This window comes from Trichosurus vulpecula, chromosome 6, assembly GCF_011100635.1.
Source record: "Trichosurus vulpecula isolate mTriVul1 chromosome 6, mTriVul1.pri, whole genome shotgun sequence".
Taxonomy (NCBI): Eukaryota; Metazoa; Chordata; class Mammalia; order Diprotodontia; family Phalangeridae; genus Trichosurus; species Trichosurus vulpecula.
This window is the reverse complement of record NC_050578.1, coordinates 273,775,198-273,793,049: the sequence shown is the minus strand read 5'-3', so window position 1 is coordinate 273,793,049 and position 17,852 is coordinate 273,775,198. Positions and strand designations below refer to the sequence as shown.

At 57.1% G+C, this 17,852-nt stretch overlaps 2 protein-coding genes and 1 long non-coding RNA gene across 3 annotated transcripts; 1 reads left to right on the top strand and 2 right to left on the bottom strand.

The window, feature by feature from the left end:
- The first annotated feature begins 8 nt into the window (after window positions 1-8).
- On the top strand, window positions 9-428 carry LOC118855474. The gene is made up of 2 exons (XR_005010744.1): window positions 9-89; window positions 308-428. It is a non-coding gene; the product is annotated as an uncharacterized LOC118855474 (long non-coding RNA).
- Window positions 429-705: 277 nt separating this feature from the next.
- OTUB1 (OTU deubiquitinase, ubiquitin aldehyde binding 1) lies at window positions 706-6,323 on the bottom strand. Its single transcript, XM_036765487.1, has 7 exons — window positions 6,229-6,323; window positions 4,724-4,785; window positions 4,094-4,192; window positions 3,388-3,506; window positions 2,922-3,006; window positions 2,634-2,828; window positions 706-2,221 (listed from the first exon to the last, which is right to left on the bottom strand). The coding sequence occupies exons 1-7, from the start codon at window positions 6,284-6,286 to the stop codon at window positions 2,024-2,026; spliced, it is 816 nt and encodes a 271-aa protein (XP_036621382.1). The 5' UTR covers window positions 6,287-6,323; the 3' UTR covers window positions 706-2,023.
- Window positions 6,324-11,776: 5,453 nt separating this feature from the next.
- Window positions 11,777-15,369, bottom strand: LOC118855210 (cytochrome c oxidase subunit 8A, mitochondrial). The gene is made up of 3 exons (XM_036765295.1): window positions 15,365-15,369; window positions 12,856-13,165; window positions 11,777-12,085 (listed from the first exon to the last, which is right to left on the bottom strand). The coding sequence occupies exons 1-3, from the start codon at window positions 15,367-15,369 to the stop codon at window positions 11,990-11,992; spliced, it is 411 nt and encodes a 136-aa protein (XP_036621190.1). The 3' UTR covers window positions 11,777-11,989.
- Window positions 15,370-17,852: the final 2,483 nt, after the last annotated feature.

Sequence of the window (17,852 nt, the reverse complement as noted above, 5' to 3'; positions counted from 1 at the left end):
GAGAATCCCGGGAGGCTAATCCTTGTGCGTGGCCTTCACTCTCCTCTGCCTTCCAGCCTGACGCTGTCCCTCCCCACTCCCCAAGACTGGTAAGAAAGGCCCCGGTGTGCTGTCCATGGGCACTAACCGTCCTACCTGACCCGGGCCCCAGCTAACCACTCCCCTCTCCCCAACAGAGGCAGACAAAGCTGCTGGCTCCTCCTCCCCCTCCCAGGCCAGGGCTGGGGGGCTTCGGGGGAACAAGGGTGGGGAGGCTCCAGGGGGTCTTTGACCCCCAGACTTGGCTGATATTTTGGTTTTCCCCCAGATCCTCCCATGGGGCTGCAATCCCAGCTCTGAGGACATGAGACGACCCCCTTTTCCCATGGCCCTCCCACAGGAACGAGGGTCCCACAATACTATTCAATAAAGAGTTCTGCTCAGTCCTAGTCCCAGAGCTTGGTGAACGTCAGTCACGCAGGAAGGCCCGAGGCCATCAAAGTGGCGGGGAGGGGCTCAGCAGTCTCCTCCCCCAAGGTGGGCTGGAGCCCGGGGCACCTCCACTCACTGGTATACTTGGGGGTGGTTGGGGGGGGGGGGCTTGAGGCACACCCCCTACCCCCACTGCCAGGACCAAAGAGAAGAAGCCAGAGCTAGGGGATGGCAGCCTCCCCTACCTCTCACCCTCCCCCTGAGGGAGGCAGCAGGAAAGGGGGGGCGCAGCTGCCTGTTTGCCAACAATTAGTTCACATTTATTGAGGCGCAATACAGTTGCACAGAACACACAGCCACGCTCCCTGCCCTCGTGGGGCTTACAGTCTAAGAGGAGACAGACAAACCATTCTTTGGGGGAGGGGGGTGGTTTTCTGTGGCTCGGACGGCGCTCTGGGGGTGGGGGAGAGGGAGATCCACCCGCCCTTCCCCTTGCTGGAAGAATTGGAGAACTCAGAAGAGAACAGAAAAACACTGGCTGAGGCCCAGCAAGCCAAAGCAGGGGAGGGAGAGAAAGGCAAGAGCTCGGGGGAGCTGGGTAGGCTGGAGGCAGCTAGAGCATCGGGCTCCTCCCCTCCATGGCCAGGCAGCCTCTTGGAGGTGTGGTGCCCACCTAGGGCCTGGGGATGATGGTGAAGCCCCCGGGTCAGGACCAGGAGACGGCGCTGCAGAGGGTTGGGGGGGGGGGGAGAAGTGCCAGGGGGGCACGCCCTGCTACCCCAGCAGCCAGGGCACAGAGGATGGGGTTGCACCATGCTGCTACAGAGTGGCAGTGCCCTCTGCTGGGGGCAGAGCTAAGAACAAGCCAACCTTCTAAGAAGCAAGACCAAGGCAGGCACCAGGACAGGAGCAGCAGCAGTAAAAGGGAGAGCAGAGGCAGCCGGGGGCGCCTCCCCGGCCAGGGCCAAAGGCATCACCTGGCCCTCCATCTGCAGGGCCGAGTGTCTGGCAGGGATCGAACCTGGGTCAGCACCAGGGCAGGCAGACCACCACGTGGAAGCACAGTTAGTTAGGGCTAAAGACCCTGCAGACCCCAAGGGAAGGGGGCTGTGGTATCAGGAGGAGATCCAGTTACTGAAACAAAAGCAGTGCATCATCTCCCAGCACGATGGTCCTTGGAAGAAGCCCCCCAGAGGGCAGCGGAAGAATGTGCAGGGTGGCCCCCCTCAGCGCCCCCACCCTGATGGGCCATCTCCTCCTGGGTTTGGCTGCTGGGAGCTGGACTTGCCCCAACCCTCAAGGCTTGGCTAGACCTGGAACAAGGGCCCCACAAACAAGAAAGGGGCCCCAGGCCCAGGAGAAGCATGAAACAGGCAGTGGGCAGCCAGAGCCAGGGCGCACACAGCAGCGATACACGGGCACGCACACGTGGCCTCTCCACCAGCATCCCCTTTAATAAAACACGCAAGGTCATAGGTGACAGGGAGGGGAAAGGGGGAGTGAAATATTACCATTTACAACCACAAAAACCTCTGTACACGTCTAACGCCTGTTAGCAGGGAGAGGGGGGAGGGGCAGGCGGCGGCGGGCAAGGCCCGGGGCGCCATCCCACCTATTTGTAAAGGATGTCGTAGTGTCCGGGTCTGTACAGTAGATACACCTTGGGCTCCGAGCCCTCCGGGAAGACGTGGGGGTTGGTGGTGCCACCCTCGCCGCGGTCCATGTACTCCACCTGGATGGAGACGTCAAGGGCCTGTGCCAGCGCGATGATGTGGATGTGGTCACTCTCCTTGCACATGGGCTCCACCTCCTGGTGCAGCAAGAGAGGAGAAAGGTGACCCGGCAGAACCAACCCTGGCACGTAAGGCCCCTCGATGCCCCTCCACTCCTGCCCAGGCACACAAGGAAGCAGGAGGCTGGGGGGTCCATGCTCAGGCATCTGTTGGCCTGAAGTTGGCCCAAGCCAGGGGACAGATTGCCCGCTCCTACCCTGGACCTACCTGGCTAAGGGGTTACCCAGTTAGGGAGCAGAAAATGAACTGCTCATGACTAGGTGAGTTGCCACTGGCACCAGTGGATGGAGTACCCACATGCAGGAGATCAGAGGACCAAAATGAGGCAAGAAAAATGGCATGCTAAAGGTCGGTGGGACAAGGAGTGACCTGGAAGCTAAGGGGGCAGTGGGGAGAGGCGCTACAGAGGAAAAAGAGTCTGGCACGCACCTGCTGACAGAACTCCTTGACGGTCCGTCCCCCCTCAATGAAGTGCTCGAAGAATTTGCTTTCACGCTGCAGGTAGCCTGATGTGAGCAGCCGCAGGTAAACCACCAGGTAGTCGGAGGTGCTCTGGTCATTGAAGGAGGCCAGCAGTTCAGCCACGGAGGTCTGCTTCTCCACCTGCTCGATCAGGTCCATGAACTGCCCAGAGGGAGGCAGGAGGGCAGCTGGTCAGTCTCCACACCCCCCACCCCAGGCCTCCCCACCCGAGCTAGGGGCAAGGGGCCGGCTCACCGTGTTGTGGAAATCCTCAATTGTGAACTCAGTGAAGCCCTGAGATACCAGGCCCTCTTTGCTCTTGGCAGAGATGGCTTTGAACCTGCCGGAAAGGAGACCAAAGTCACTGAAGGGAGGAAGGGGAGAGAGGCGGGCAGACGGGAGCTACCAAGGAGGCAGAGAAGAGCTGGCCACAGCTGCCCGACAGGGCTGGGGCTAGTGGAAGGACTGCAAGGATCGGAGTCGGAAGAGACCTCGGCTGGGACCCCCGGCCTTGCCATTTTTGACTACGGCGCCCTAGACTAGTCATAATTTGAGTCTCAGTTTCTTTATCTGCAAAACGAGGCTAATGTTTGTACTGCCGACTTTCCAAGGCTGGTGTTGGGAAAGCACTTGATAAGACTAAGAAGGGACATGACAGCCAAGCTCGCTGCCCAGGGCTCAGCCTGGAAGGGAAGAACAAGCAGATGCCCTTGGGGGATACCTCTGCAGCTCCTTGCTGTCTTCCAGAAGGGCCTCCAGGTGGGAGAACCCGAAGGCTCGGTAGAAGCAGTTGCCATCGGGCCTGGTCTTTCGGATGTAGGAGTATTTTTTGTGTAGGTCCTGTGGAGATAATGAAGACACTGAAGGCCAAGATGTAGATGGGAAGCTTTCCCTTCTATGCACGGGGAGGGCCTGTGGACAGCTTCGAGGTGGGCCAGATAGAGAACGAGGCTGGCGAGTGAGGGCTCCTTGGCAATCAGTAGTACTCAGAGCCCTGGAGCAGTGGGATGTTCTCTTAGCAAGGAGTGGCGACGGAGACAGGGGAGGCAGAAACTGCCCTTACTAACAGAACTCAAACATGGGGCTCCCTAACCACACTGGCCTTTCTAGAACAAAGGCCAGGGCTACCTGCAATGACGTGCTTGGGTCCTGGCCGCACCATCCACAAGGTGGGCCGAGTCCCCAGAGGGCTAGGCTGAAAAGGAGACTTCTGCATGCACCAGAGAAGAGCAGAAGCCAATTCCTGACCTATGAAGTGATTCGATAACCAGCTCGTCTCTAATTCCAAACAAGTACCTATAGAACCCCCAACACTACGCACTGCAAAAGGCCTCTCCCCATACACTTTCAGAAGCCCCAGCTCTCAGGTGGAATCAGAAGGGTCCCTCGTCCATCTACCAGGGGAAGGGGCATTGAGGAGCCCCAACCTTGATCTTCTGTTGATAAATGTTGTCGTCTTCCGCGTACTCCTTGTAAAGCACAGAGAGCTCCAGGCGCTCGGAGACCAGTGGATTCTGAACAGCAATCTGCAAGGAGGAGGGAAGGGAGGGACAGGAGCAGCAACTTGACAGGTTCAGGAAAATATCTGTGTCTACCCCAATCCCCAACCAGGAGCACAGGAGCCTGTGGGCTCCCGCTGGGCCTTGCTCTGTCCTCCTTGGGTCTCCTGTATCCCTGAGTCAGTTTCAGAAGGCTGGGCTGGAGAAGCTGCTCCCCAAACCAAGGATCCAGAGACCGATGAGCCCACCCCCAAAGAACAGAAAGCGGGGCCTCAGGTTCAGATATGTCTGCTTTAGTCATCCTTTCATTTGGTCTAGGATTCTCCTGGAAAAGTCAATCCCTAGACCAACTCACGTCAGCAGCTGGTCAGCTCTCAGAAATGCCCAAAGGACTCCAGACCCTCCAAACTCCCAGGATGACAACTGGGGACAAGCAGCCGCCTCACTAAGGCCCCGTTCAGCGGAACTGATGGATGACTCTTCCCCAGTGGAACCAGGCCCAGCCCAGCACTTGGGGCTCCTTGGGCTCCCCCCCAGGCACAGCCCTCTTCCCCTCACCTCTTGCTGAATTCGGTCCTGCTGGGCCATGATGGCTTCATCGTAGGCCAAACAGTTAACTCCTGGAAAAAGGAAAAAGCAGATGAAAGGCCCTGGCATGTAGCTGCCTCCTCTGCAGAGACCATGAGACTGTGGGTTAGGCCCCAAAGACACCGGTCTGGGCCCCGATCACGGGGGTGGAGGTCCAGCTCTGCTGCTGACCTGCTTCTCCTCTGGGCCTCAGTCTCCAACTCCTTAAAATACAGAAGCCCCTGCTGTACCTGCCACGGCCTCTCCGGCCAAGAACAGCTCAAGGTTACGGCAGAATGGAAACTTTCCAGAGCTCGAGAGCGGGCCGAGCAGCCTCCGGGCAGACCCTCGGGGAGCGGCTAGGGCCGGAGCATTTCCCAGCAAACAGGCTGGGCCGCCCGCAGCAGCCAGGCTTCCTTTGTCCGCTTCACCCCAGACGGCTTCCCCTCCCAGGCAGTAACATGACTCCCTCCCGACGCCGGTCTCTGGGGGATGGGGCAGGGGCAGCATCGAGGTACCAGCTCGGCTAGAGGAAGCCACAGGATCCTCCCGGCCCATCTCACCCCCCACCAGCCAGGCCCAGTGCTGGAGGGGGGGCCCAAGCAGAGGGCCGGCCCGGCAGGGCTTCCTAACAGGCAGGCGAGGCCAGGAAGCATTTGGGGGGAAAACATGCCCCGGAGACCCCGAGGCTGGGCCAGGCCAACCTAGAGGGAAGAAGGATGCAGGCGCGGGGCCTGGGGAGAGGACCACATGCAGGCGGGGGTCAGGGACACGGCATCCAGAGGGCAGGGGAGCCGAGCAAGCTGCACCCACATGGAGAAGAGGTCGATGAAGTCATGGGATGGGGGGAGACAAGGGAGGAGGAGCCAGATGAAATCAAGGGGCCTGGGGGAGAAAAGGGAGGGTATTTGGGGGGGAGGAAACCGAAGGGGGCAACTGGGGGCCAGGCGAAATCAGGGTCTGGGAGCCTCAGCCTTGGGGGCGTGGGGGAGGGGCCCAGGTGTGCAGAGGAGGGGCCCGGGGGCGGGGCGTGAGGGAGGCGGGGCCTCTACCCCCGGCCCAGCATCCCCGCCCTGCAGGGCCGTGGGGAGGGAGGGGGAGGCGCGCGCTCGCGGGCGTGGGCGCAGGTGCGCGCGAGGGGCGGTCGCGAGGCCGCGGCAACCTCGGTCTGGCACAGGGTGCCCCCCACCCCCACTTGGGCCTCGCTGTGCGCAGGCGCGCTCGCCCCTTGGCGTGCTCGCGTGCCCGCGCGCCGCTCCCGCTGCCACCCCTCCCCCCCGCCCCCGCCGCGCGGCTGAGGGAGGGGGGGGGGTCTCAGGCGGCGGCTGCTTCCCCAGTACGGGGCCGGGGGGGGGGGGGGGGGAAGCGATGGAGCCCGCGCGCCTCGCCTCAGCTCTATGGCCCCCGGCCCCGGCCCCCTCCGTAACGGCCGGGCCGCGCATCGCCCGCCTTCCCCAGGGGCTCCCGGCCCCCGCCCCCGCCGCCGCCACCGCTACCTTCGGAGTCGCTTCCCAGCGGCTCCGGCTTCTGCTGCTGAGGTTCCTCCGCCGCCATCTTTAAACAGCGCCGCACCCACGACTACTTCCGGGTTATTAGCGCCTCTCCTCCCGGAAGTGAACATCCGCCCGCCCCCTCCGGACTCCGCGCTCCATAGCAACGCCCATAGCAACCGGAATCCCCGCCCCGCCCCGCCCTCTCTTTTGGGCCGCCCAGTCAGCAGGAAGCTAGAGATGAAGGCCTCAGGAGATGGGGCTCAGCGCCCAGGGTCCTGCAAGCTGGAGCTGGGACGGGCCTCGGAGGCCATCCAGCCCAGCCCCCTCGGCATACAGATGGGGAAACTGAGGCCCAGAGAGGGGGCGGGTCACACGGAGCTATGCCAGCAGGATCATTGTACAGATGAGAACACTGAGGCAGAGCTCATTCCCCACCCCCACCTTTGTTATGTACGTGGGGAAACCAAGGACCTGAGAAAGAGGTCACACAGCCACCCAGATGCCTTCGTGCCTTTGGGAACACAGACGCCCAGAAAGGAGCTGGTCCCACCCATTGTACACATGGGGAAACCGAGGCCCAGAGAAGGCATCCGCCTGGCTAGTCCAGCTTCCTCAAGGAGAGAAGGGAAGTGGCTTAGGAGCACAGCGTCATGGGCCAGAAGCGTCTGAGGTAGAATTCGAACCTGGGCCAGCCTGACTCCACGTCCAGTGGCCATCCACACTCAGCACACCGTGCATCACGCATAGGAGGCGCTTAAATCTCAGTTGAGATGAATTCAGCAAAAGACACCGCAGTGGGAACCCCAACAGGCCTCCCTCGATAGCCGCCTCATTATCAGAGCATCCTAGGACCAAAATGGGAGGCCTGGGCTTCGGGACAGATGAGCAAAATGAGCTGCCCAGAGGCTGATTTTCCCCAGGTCACAGAGTCAGGATTTGAACCCAGGTCTTCTGACTCCACTTTTTCCAGTAAAGACTCCAAGGAAGGATTTCAGCATAGTCTCCTAACAAAATTTAGGACTGGAGCCCTTGAGATGAAGGACTCTCAGAAGGGACGTCCAGCTTGTAACTGAAGGGCGTCACCATTATAACATGGCCTCTGATGAGTCATCCGGACTTCCGGTGAGGGGGATCCTCATGTACCCCACTCCAGTCCACCCCCAAGGCAGCCTGTGACACTTTGGACAGCTCTCACAATTAGGAAGATTTTTCCTAATATCAAGCCTAAAGTGACCTCCTGGCAACGTGCCCCACGTGCTCCGATTCTGTCCTCTGGGTCCAAACCCAAGACTGGTCCCTTTTCCACCTGTTAACTCTTCGAATACTTGAGCAGAAGCACCATGTTGCCCAAGTCTTCTCTCCAGCCTCCCAATCTCCAGTTCCTTCCATTTGTGCTCAATGAACGTCCCCACCACCCGTTACCCCTTTCTCTAGCGCAGCTATCACCTTCTTAAGCTGTGGCTCTCAGGACTGAGCATACTCCTCTAGATGCTGGCTGGTCACAGCAGGGCATGCAGCGACTTATGGCCTTCGCCCTGGACGCAGCCACCAGGTTCTGGCTGCCACTGCCCACTGCCCACTTCCACTGGCCTTGCACAGTGAGTCTCCAGACCTTCACACCGGTGTCTGCCTTGCCTTCCTTCATCAGCTTGGATTTGGGCAGTTGATTGATGGCCCCAAGGGTAAGTCTTATTCATCTTCTATTTCAAATGATCTTATTTCCAAGGCCCTGCCCTGCAGGTATCTTTTGGGAATTCCATCATCCATCCTGCAGTCCCACCCAGCTTTGTACCATCTACAAATCTTTTATAGACATCCCACCTATGCTTCCGTCCAAGTCATTGCCCAGAATGTTTAGCAGCACAGAACCCTTGGGGTCCCCTGGACCTCCTGCCATGTTTGCATTGTAGCATGTTCAGACATGAGACTGTGGACTCTAAAATCCAAGTGGAGAACTCAGGAACCCAGAGGCCATATCCATCACAGCTCCTGGCCCCAAGGCCAGAGACGAACACAGAACTAGGCATCCCACCAGACAAGCCTGTGGTTATTGCTTCAGCCCTCCTGATTCCTCTCCCCTTTCCCACCACCCAAACCCAAAGCGTTTTTCCCATATTCCATAGCTGAAAGGGACCTTAGCCATAATCTACCTCTCTTCCATCTTACAGATGGGAAACTAAGATTCTGGGACGTCTCAAACGTAGAAATGTTGGAGCTGGGACTGACTTTGAGGGCAGTGTCCTTTCCACACCAGAAGCCCCCCCTTCCCCCGAGCCTGGTTAGAGGGAATCTCCTGTCCCCCCTTAGCGTCTCAGACACAGTGCTGGGGGCATGTCTGTGAATCAAAGCCTAATGGCCTCCTCCGTGAGGAACTTCTGCACTTGAGGAATTTTCACAGATTGGTGGAAACTCCAGGTCCGGGTGAAGATCCCTGCTTCAGCCTGGCTGTGCCTCAGGGCAGACAGATGTCTGGGTCACTTGAAGGGCCAGTGAAGTGGTGATCTGGATTGTAAATCCAGTGGAGACCCTCCTTTGAAGTGAGTCAGTGCTTGAGACCCTGCTTCCCCCTGCCTCCAGCTAGGCACATGCACCACTGCCCCTTCCTCCTCCTCCAAACATCCACCGAGCATCCCCTAGGGCAGTGTCAGTGGGTTGCCGGTGCCCAGGCAGAGAGGCAAGGCCGTCTTTGGCACTGGCCCGTCTGGCTGTCACACAGCCTGCTTCTCCCCCTGGGTCTCTGGGTGCCTGTGACAGACTGCATTCTTACAGGTACCCCATGCTCTGCTTGGCCATTTTCAGTCTACATTTGGCACACAAACTCCAGGCCAGACCCCAGTTTGGCAGTAGTGCCTAGGCCAGAGGCATGGGTAGCCCTCCCCAGCAGAACAGCGACTGTGAAGCCAGCCAGGCCCTTCTGGGAATCTCTGAGGGCCTTTTAGCCGGGCTGCTGCAAGATCTCCAGAACAACTCTGGCTAGCTGGCAGAACGCAAAGCAGTGGCCCAGGACTGGCAGTAAAGGCCTTTATTCAGCAGGATGTCGGTCAGGTGCACATCTCTCTCCAGCCAAACTGTCCAAGAAGGTGCCCTTCCATTTCTGTTCTGACAGGTTCTATCAGGGGATGGCCTGGCCTGTGTCCCCTGGCCTTCCTCCCAAGCCTCCAGGGAGTAGGGCTGGGGGGAGAGTGTGATGGGGACACACCCTGACTCTTCCCCAGGTCAGACCCATGGCACACATGCAGTGGGCTGGAGGAGGCAGCCAGTGCTCCTACAGGGGAAGGGGCTGCTGGGTAGGGTGGCAGGGAGCTTCAGTTGCCACCGGGCAGGCCCTGAAGTCTGCCAGTCAGGGTCACTGAGCAGGCAGCTGGCATTTGCAGGAGGGCAAGACCTGTGGAAGTACTTCTGATGATCCACAGGCCCAGCAGCCATGGACCAAGTGAGCCCGGGCAGCTCTGATGTCAGAGGAAGCTCAGCAGTGTCTCCACTTCAAGGCCTTCTGATTGAGCCTGAAGTGCTGGGGCACCCAGCAGGCGTAAGGGGCAAAACAACCCTGCTCCTCATTCAAAGAGCCATGTGCCAGGGGCAGCCTGCAGGCTTTGCCAGGATTCTCACAAGGTGAAGGGGCAACGTGTCTTCATTTGCTCCTATGAGGAAGTAGTTAGGAGCTCCTCGTCCCTCAAACTTACCCTGGGAGAGCTGAGAAGTGGGGGTGGTGACCTTGTGATTTCAGTCCAAGTCAGCTTCCCTTGGGACGAGGGGATCCAAATCCTGAAAATGCCACGTCACCAGTCCCCCGATTCTCCCTTCTAGACCCACCCACGTATCTGCGCCACATGCACTGGGCCAAGGGCACCCCAACAGCTGCCCACAGGACAGAGGACACCTTCCTCTGGCCAGAACCACCCCACTCACCTCCAGTTGTCAGGTTCTATCCCCAGCAGTCTGATGCAGGAGTTCTGAAGGCCATGGCTGCTGCCCACCCTGAGCTCAATGCTGGATGCCCGAAGCAACACAACTTCCCCCTTGCCACTCCATGACAATGAGAAGTGACCTCCCCCTGCCCCTGGCAGGCTACAATGGGCAACATGGGAAGACCAAGGCATTGGCAGGGTGGCAGCTACCAGGGAAACCCCTAAGACCATCCTTTGCTGGGCACGTCCTCGCTCAGCCTCAGGAACATGGCTATGAGACCAACACTGGGACCTTCTCCCCCCAAATGATCTCTTGGGCAGGCAGCAGTGAACCAGCTGCAAGAGGAAGGTGACACCATCTCAAATGGGTACCACTCATCCTCCCCCAACTCCTGACTGAGAGCCCAGATCTGCAGGCTCAGCCCCACTGCAGGGGAGGAGAGGGCAGGCATTTGCTCCTGCTGGTAAAGGCTGCAGGATGATTTCCCTGTGGCTCTCAGACCCCCACCCCCCAAAGCTCCGCATGGAGTGCCCACCCCCCTGCTCACAAAGAAGGCATTTTTGAAAAAGGAAAGCTAGCCATGGGTCAGAGGGAGAAGGCTTTCTCTTGGAGGAAGCCCAGGGCAATGGGGCAGAACCACTAGGATGACAGGAAAAGGCCCAGACATATTCAAACAAGGTGCTCAATCTTAGCTACCACCACCATTTCTAAAAAGAAGAGGACCCTCCTGAAGTGGGAGAAAGCAGTGAAATAAGGTTGTTCCCAACACTGGCCTCCATCTTTTTCTTCCCTTCTCTTTTTATCTTCCCCTCCTGTCTGCTCTGCCCTGACAAAACCCCAAGCCTGTGGCGTGACGAGGTAGACAGCTCCCCCAGCATCCAAGCACCAGCTCAAGCAAAGGTGGGCTGGGTCAACGACAGGTTCATCCCAGCCCAGTCCAAGAGCCAGAACAGAGGCCACAGGCCACGGCCTTTGGCCCTCAGCCCTCCCCGGTGGACAGTAAATGCTGAACGAGGGAGAAAATGAGCAAAGTAAGCCTCAGGAGATGCTCCTCACGAGACACTGAACCAGTACTTCCTGAAGGTCCCATGGAGGAGCCCTTTGGAATGGGCCTGGTTCTAAGAGGACGAGGTCGGAGAGAGGAATGATGGAGTCCACAAGCACATACTGAATGGGGCCTATGCAAAAGGACTAGATTTTGTTAAAAATCGCCTTTGCATGTAACTGGGGAAAAATGTATTTTTTAAAAGGACAGTTTCAAGAGTAGAGGGGGCGGAGAATGAGCTCTTATTAAGCACCTACTGGAGTCTATTACCTCATCAGTTCCTCACAGCCACCCTGGGAGGGAGGGGCTGAGGGTGCTGAGGCAGGCGGGTGAAGGCGCTGGCCAGGGTCAGTCACTCGGCTAGTTAAGTGTCGGAGGCTGGATCTGAACCCAGGTCTCTGACTCTGCTGGGTGGCAGCAGGGCCCACACAGAGGAGGCCGTGCCAAACTGGATAAAGAACACAGAGGAGCGGCCTCCAAAGGGGCCCTCTCGCTAAAAGGAGGAAAGTTATCCCGAGAAGCCCCTTCCCCAGGGTGGGCCGGGGTGGACCCTCGGCTCAAGTCCACACAGGCAAACATTACACCCAGGAGACAAGGTGGGCTTTGAAGAGAGGTTTCGAGTGACTTTATTTTAACATGCGGAGGAGGTCCCATCTGCCCAGGCCAGAGCGGACAGCACTAAGCCTGGGAAAAATCGAGTGGTCATGATTAACTCATCAGAAGACTGCTGGGGGCGGAATGTGGGGAGCTCGTGGTCCGGGGTGCAGGCAGGTCCTGAGGTCACGGGGGAATGTCCAGAGAGCCGCTCCTTCACTCCTTCTTCTTGTAGTTCTCCAGGTGGGATAAGATCCAGCCCCCGGGCACGAGGAGGCACACGAAGCTGGCGGCCAGGCCAACGGCCTTCTCCTGCAGGGACACAAAGTGGACCCGGGGTGACGTCACCGAGGGCCAAGGGCATCTCCTGCAATGGGCAGCGGACCCGGGCCGCCCACATCCCGATGGCCAGTGTGGCCGGGGCTGCCCCGGAGGGGCCTCCTCTGAACGCCCCCCCCCCCAGCCACAAAGCAAGCCCACTTAGTCCATCAACAGATGCGTCTAAAGCACCTACTATGTGCCAGGCCGGCGCTAAGCGCTGGGGACACAAAGAGAGGCCCGGGTCTAATGGGGAGACAGCAAACGGGCACAGAGGGAAGGCGCTGCGATGCTGGGAGCCCTGGTGTAGGGGAGCGGGGAGGTAGCCCCGACCTTCGGCCCCAGAAATCAGCCGCAGCTCTGAGCCCCGGGGCAAAGCCACCCCGCCAGAGATCGGGGCCCCCTCCCCCAATTCTGCAGGTGCACAAAGGAGGCCCCAATGTCTATGGAGATCGGGCGGCCTCCGAGCCGCTTCTGTCTACACCTCCCCCGTGCACACCCCTCTACTGCCCCAGAGCCTGGTGTCCGGCCCAGGCCGCCATCCCCTCCTCCACCTCGAGCCAGGACCTCAGGCTCCTCAGACACCCGGAAGGGGCCGGAGGACTGGCCGAGAAAGGTCACGAGGGTGGGGTCACGGCTGCAGCTCCCCCCCGCCCCAGCTCGCAGACTCCCTGCGGGAGAGGGAGGGCGATCGACCCTGGGAAGGGACCCCCTTCATCTGACAGAAAAGGAAACTGAGGCCCCGAGCGGGGCGGTCTCCTCACCAGCGTGCTCAGCTCCTCCCGGGCCGGCCGCGCGTGCAGGGCCGCGCGTGGGACACGCACGAGGCTGCGGGCGGGGCGCGTCAGGTCGCTCAGCAGGCGCGGAGCCAGCGCGGACATGGCGGCGTCGGGGCGCGGGCTGGGACCGGAAAGAGGCCGGGACGCGGGGCAGAGGAGCAGAGCCAAGGTCGCCCGGAGAAACGACGGCGGCGGCCGGAAGCGACGGACAGGAAGAGGCGGGACCGGCCGGGTAGCGTCCCGGAAGTGACGCGCACCGCTGCCCGTCTCCCCGCCCCGGCTGCTTTTCCCGCGTCTCGCGTCCCACGAAACGGCCAATCAGACGGCGGGATGTGTAACGGGGCGGGGTTACGTACGGAAGGGGAGGGGCAGAGAAGAAAGGGGAGGGAGGAGAGCAAAAGAAGGCGGGGCCCGGAGGAAAAAGGAGGGGGAGAGGAGAAGTGGAAGAGAGGGGAGGGGGAAGGGAAGGGGAGGAGAGAGCAGGGGAGGGGAGGGGAGGGGAGCGAAGAAGGGGGCGGGAGAAGGAGGGGAGGGGCGAGGGAGGGATGAAAAGGGAAAAAAGAATGAATTGGCGGGTGAATGAAGCATTTAATAAGTGCTTTTTTAAGTTGTTCAGCCCTGTCCGACTCTTCCGACCCCATTTGGGGTTTTCTTGGTAGAGACCCTGGAGGCGTTTGCCGTTCTCTTTTCCAGCTCCTTTGACAGAAGAGGAAACTGAGGCAAAGAGGGTCACACCCAGGGTCACGCAGCTAGCAAGTGTCTGAGGCTGGATTTGAATTCAGCTCTTCCTCACTCCCAGCTGCCCTTGTTGGGCACTTCCCTGCCAAACCCTGGGCTAAGCACGTGGCGGGGGGGGGGGGGGGGCGGGGAAGCAAAGAGCGCCCTCAGTCCAATGGGGGTGACCACACCTGGGGAGATTTCAGCTGCAAGTCCCCTTGGGAAGGGCTCAGCGTCGTTAGGGGGCAGCGGCGAAGCAGGTGATGCGGCTTCTTCCCCAAGGTCGTCTCCACTGGTCAAACCAGATCAGTTTCCCAAGGCACCATGGCACAGGACATTGTCTCCTGAATCTTCAGGAGCTGTGACTGCGTCTCCGTGGAGACAGCCAGGTACTCCCAAGGCTCTGAGGTTCAGCCTCCTGGACCATCTCCATCACGGTCTGGGAGGAGATGCTGATGGGCAGGGGGATGGCTTGGTCACCTGTCCAGCCAGGCACATGTAGCCTCCCATGTGTGTTGTCCCAAAATGCTCGGGAGGAAGAAGAGGGAAAAGGCACCAAGGAGGGGGGCTGAGGGAAGAAACAAGAATGACCCCAGAGTCACAAACATGGTGGCTGGAACTCTGGGGGTGTGAAATATGGCAGAAGAGCCTCGGGTTGGTGGAGAGGGAAGATGAATTTTGGATGTTACTTCTCAGGACCTACAAGGCATCCAGTTAGAGATGTGCAACAGGCAGCTTGTTCTGTGGGACTGGAGCTCGGAAGAAAGGTCAGGGCCAGTTTTGTACATCTCAGTCATCTATATAAAGAGTGTAGTTAAAGTTAAAGGAGTTGGTGACATCACAGAGGGAGCAGAGGGCCCAGGATACACCCACATTTAGGAGTGGGATAAGGGATAATGATCCAGCAGAAGAACTGAGGAGGAGTCAGGTAGAAGGAAAAGCAGGAGAAAAAAAAGGTTCCCCCAAAAGTCAAGGGAGGAGAGAGGGAGTACCTAAGAGGAAAACATGCTCAATGATGAAAAGGCCAAGAATGTTGAAAAAGTGAGAAAAGGGCATGGTTTTAAGCAATTAAGCCATCATTGGTAGCCTTGGAGTAGGGTTGGAAGTGTTGCCAGAATTTTCAGCGTCCTTGCTAGCCAGTGCACGGATGAATCAGCATAGGTTACAGACAGGTGCACTGCAGTGGACTGATCCTCTCAGGCGTGTGCCTCACCCTATCAGTTGGTGATGGACACGTGTAGACTTCTCACAGTTCCACAGACCACACACAGGCTGTCTCTCCTCCTGAGCTCCTTGACCCAGAGTTCAGGGTGAGATCAGATCAGGTACGTATTTTTAGGAAAAAGAAAAAGAATGTTTGAGCTGTGGCAAAGACCTCCCGCACAGCCATTTCCAGCAGACTAAAGAAAACAGGATCTTTTTCAGTCAGTTCATTAGCATGTGTGAAGCCCCCCAAGTTGTCCTCCTGAGACAGAAGGAAGAAAAATGAGGGAGTTCCTGGAACTATTCAAAGTCCGAAGAAGTTTCTTTTGTTAAATTATTGGGGGAGGGGAGAAACTGAAGGAGAGATTGGGTTCTAGGTATCAACAAATAAGCCCAAAATGAAAGGTCTTGTGTTTTTCCAAAAATCCTCTTTCACCTGGAGGGAGCTCATTCACAAAGGGCTGAATGAGTAGGAGGAGAAATGGGCAGGTCCGAGGCTTATTTGATAAACCAGAGCATCAGTGGCCAAGGCTGTTTCCTCCTACGTAGAGTGAGGGGCCTGTCAAGCTCTGACCTCATGTTCGGTTCCACTACAGGCTAGGCCAGGCCAGGCAGCAGCACTTCTGATTCCCACTGTCCTACCCTTCCCCTCGCCCACAGCCCTACCCAAGAAGTTTTCCTCTCTAGGGTCCTACTCCCCTTTCCCCAATATACTAATTGACTAATGTGGTTATTGGTTTAATAGCTGGAAATTCAATCCTTCTTTCTTCCCAAATCTAGGGGTTCCCTTCAATCCTTGGCCCCTCAGATTCTTTTGCGCAGAAACAGCCTCATTTTGTCCTGCTAATGGCCTCTCAAACCGTGTGAAAATGTGGAGGGTAGGGAGCGAAAGAATTTGGAACTGAAAATAAAAACAAAAAACCAAGCAAGCCATATAAAAGAGAATCTGCCTCGTGTAACCTGAAATGGAAGCTTTGACTAGATTGCCTGGTCATTTCTCACTATCTTTCCTTAACCAAATTAATCAAACAAGACACAGGGATCAGAAATAGACGTTGAAAAAGGGAGAAGGAGGGAACAAGCGTTTGTTAAGGGCCTACTATGTGGCAGGCACTGCCCTAAGGGATTTACATGGGTTATCTTGTATGACATAGACATTGAAAAAGGGGGAAGGAGGGAACAAGCGTTTGTTAAGGGCCTACTATGTGGCAGGCACTGCCCTAAGGGATTTACATAGGTTATCTCGTTCAACCCTCACAACAACCACATTACACAGGTAGTAAGTGTCTGATGCTGGATTTAAACTTGGGTCTTCGTCACTCCAGGTCTAGCACTCTATCCACTGTGCTATCTAGCTAGACAGAAAAGACAATTTTTTAAAACCACTTTTAAAAAGCAATTATTATTTATGCTACAAAAATTATTCTCAATAATCAAGAGAGAAGCCCCTCTAGCAAACTCTTGGGTGAACTAAATGTAATACAGATGCTTAGCTGACAACGTTCCTTCCTGGACTTCGGAGCAGGTATAGATGTTTGGGGTTGGGATAGGCCTGGAGCAGTAGCCAATGAGAACTTTGCTAAATTTGCATGTTAAAATCTGTATAATTCTGCTTGGAGGTGGTGGGGAGACTCACCAGCATTGCAGTCTGGGACCCTCACAAAAGGCTTCATTTGGGACTGCTGGGGATGGAAATATCTGGATGGCACTGAAGAGGCCAGTGAGGACTGCACCCCACACACCAGGTTGAAACTTTTTACTGGAGGCCTGGAAAGGGCCCCACTAGAGCCTCCCCAGGTCCCCAAAGAAATATCCAGCATCTGGCTGATCCTTGTCCTGCTTTCAGCAATCTGCAGCCAAGCAGACCCTCCCTCCCTTTTCTCCCTCTGTCCACACAGGGTATCATACCCTTACCTGTGGATGCTCAGCCCAAAGGAATCTATATTTTGATCGCTGAAACCTTGCAAGATAATCTTGGGGTATACAGGCTAGATTTCTTCTTGAAGAACCCTGCCTCGAATCCAAATCACTCTGGCTCTCATTGGCCAACAATAGGTCCCAGGCCAAGCCTCACTTGGTTGCAGTTTGGGCTCTGATGGCTCAGAGTGAGTATAAATAGCATTTATTTCTCTTTTAGTCAGAAACCACGAGGGTTGTTCCCCGCCCCCTCCCCCCCCACCCAGATTGATTTGTGGTTTTTTTTGTTGTTTTTGTTTGTTTTTGTTTTTTTGACTAGGTAAAAGAAGCCATGCTTTGCCTCATTTCTTACCTATCCTTGATCACTGAACATCGTTACTTCAGACAAACCAAGAGCTGGGAAAGACCTTAGTTTAAAAAGGCCAAGGTCTCCCACTGCATCTGGGGCATCTCCAGTCTTCCTTATGCCTCTGGACCCAGATGGCTCTGGAGGAGAGAGTAAGGCTGGTGACTTTTAAGTGAGGCCCAGCCTCACTTAAATCCAATTTACTTACATGTCATGGTCCTCTTCCAGAACGAAGGACAAACAGCAAAAGAAGCCAATCAGGCTGTCTGCTAACAAATGAATAGAGAATCATGAAGAGAAAAGAGCAGCAGCTGCCCTCAAGTGGCTGACAGTTTACTGGGGGGGAGGCTAAGCCTAGGACAAGCTAGAAAGTTATGGGGGCCAAGGAGAAGTGCAAATAAAGTACTTCAGGAAGATTTGAGGAGGGAGCAAGTCCCTCCAGCTCTGACATTCCATGTTCTAAGGCCCCTCCCAGCCCTGACATTCCATATTCTAAGATCCCTCCCAGTCCTGACATTCCATGTTCTAAGGGCCCTCCCAGCCCTGACATTCCATATTCTAAGATCCCTCCCAGTCCTGACATTCCATGTTCTGAGGGTCCCCCAGCCCTGACATTCCATGTTCTAAGGGCCCCCCATCTCTGACATTCCATGTTCTAAGGGCCCTCCTACTCTTGACATTCCACGTTCTAAGGGTCCCCCAGCCCTGACATTCCATATTCTAAGATCCCTCCCAGTCCTGACATTCCATGTTCTAAGGGCCCCCCAGCTCTGACATTTCATGTTCTAAGGGCCCTCCT

Excerpts from the sequence above, each read along its gene's own strand:
- OTUB1 (XM_036765487.1), bottom strand. The coding sequence starts at position 6,286 with ATGGCGGCGGAGGAACCTCAGCAGCAGAAGCCGGAGCCGCTGGGAAGC. Across the intron at positions 4,193-4,723 it reads AGGACCGAATTCAGCAAGAG|ATTGCTGTTCAGAATCCACT; the intron begins GTGAGGGGAAGA and ends TCCTCCTTGCAG. Across the intron at positions 2,829-2,921 it reads TTGAGGATTTCCACAACACG|TTCATGGACCTGATCGAGCA; the intron begins GTGAGCCGGCCC and ends CCCTCTGGGCAG.
- LOC118855210 (XM_036765295.1), bottom strand. Across the intron at positions 12,086-12,855 it reads GGGAGGAGCTGAGCACGCTG|GAGAAGGCCGTTGGCCTGGC; the intron begins GTGAGGAGACCG and ends GTGTCCCTGCAG.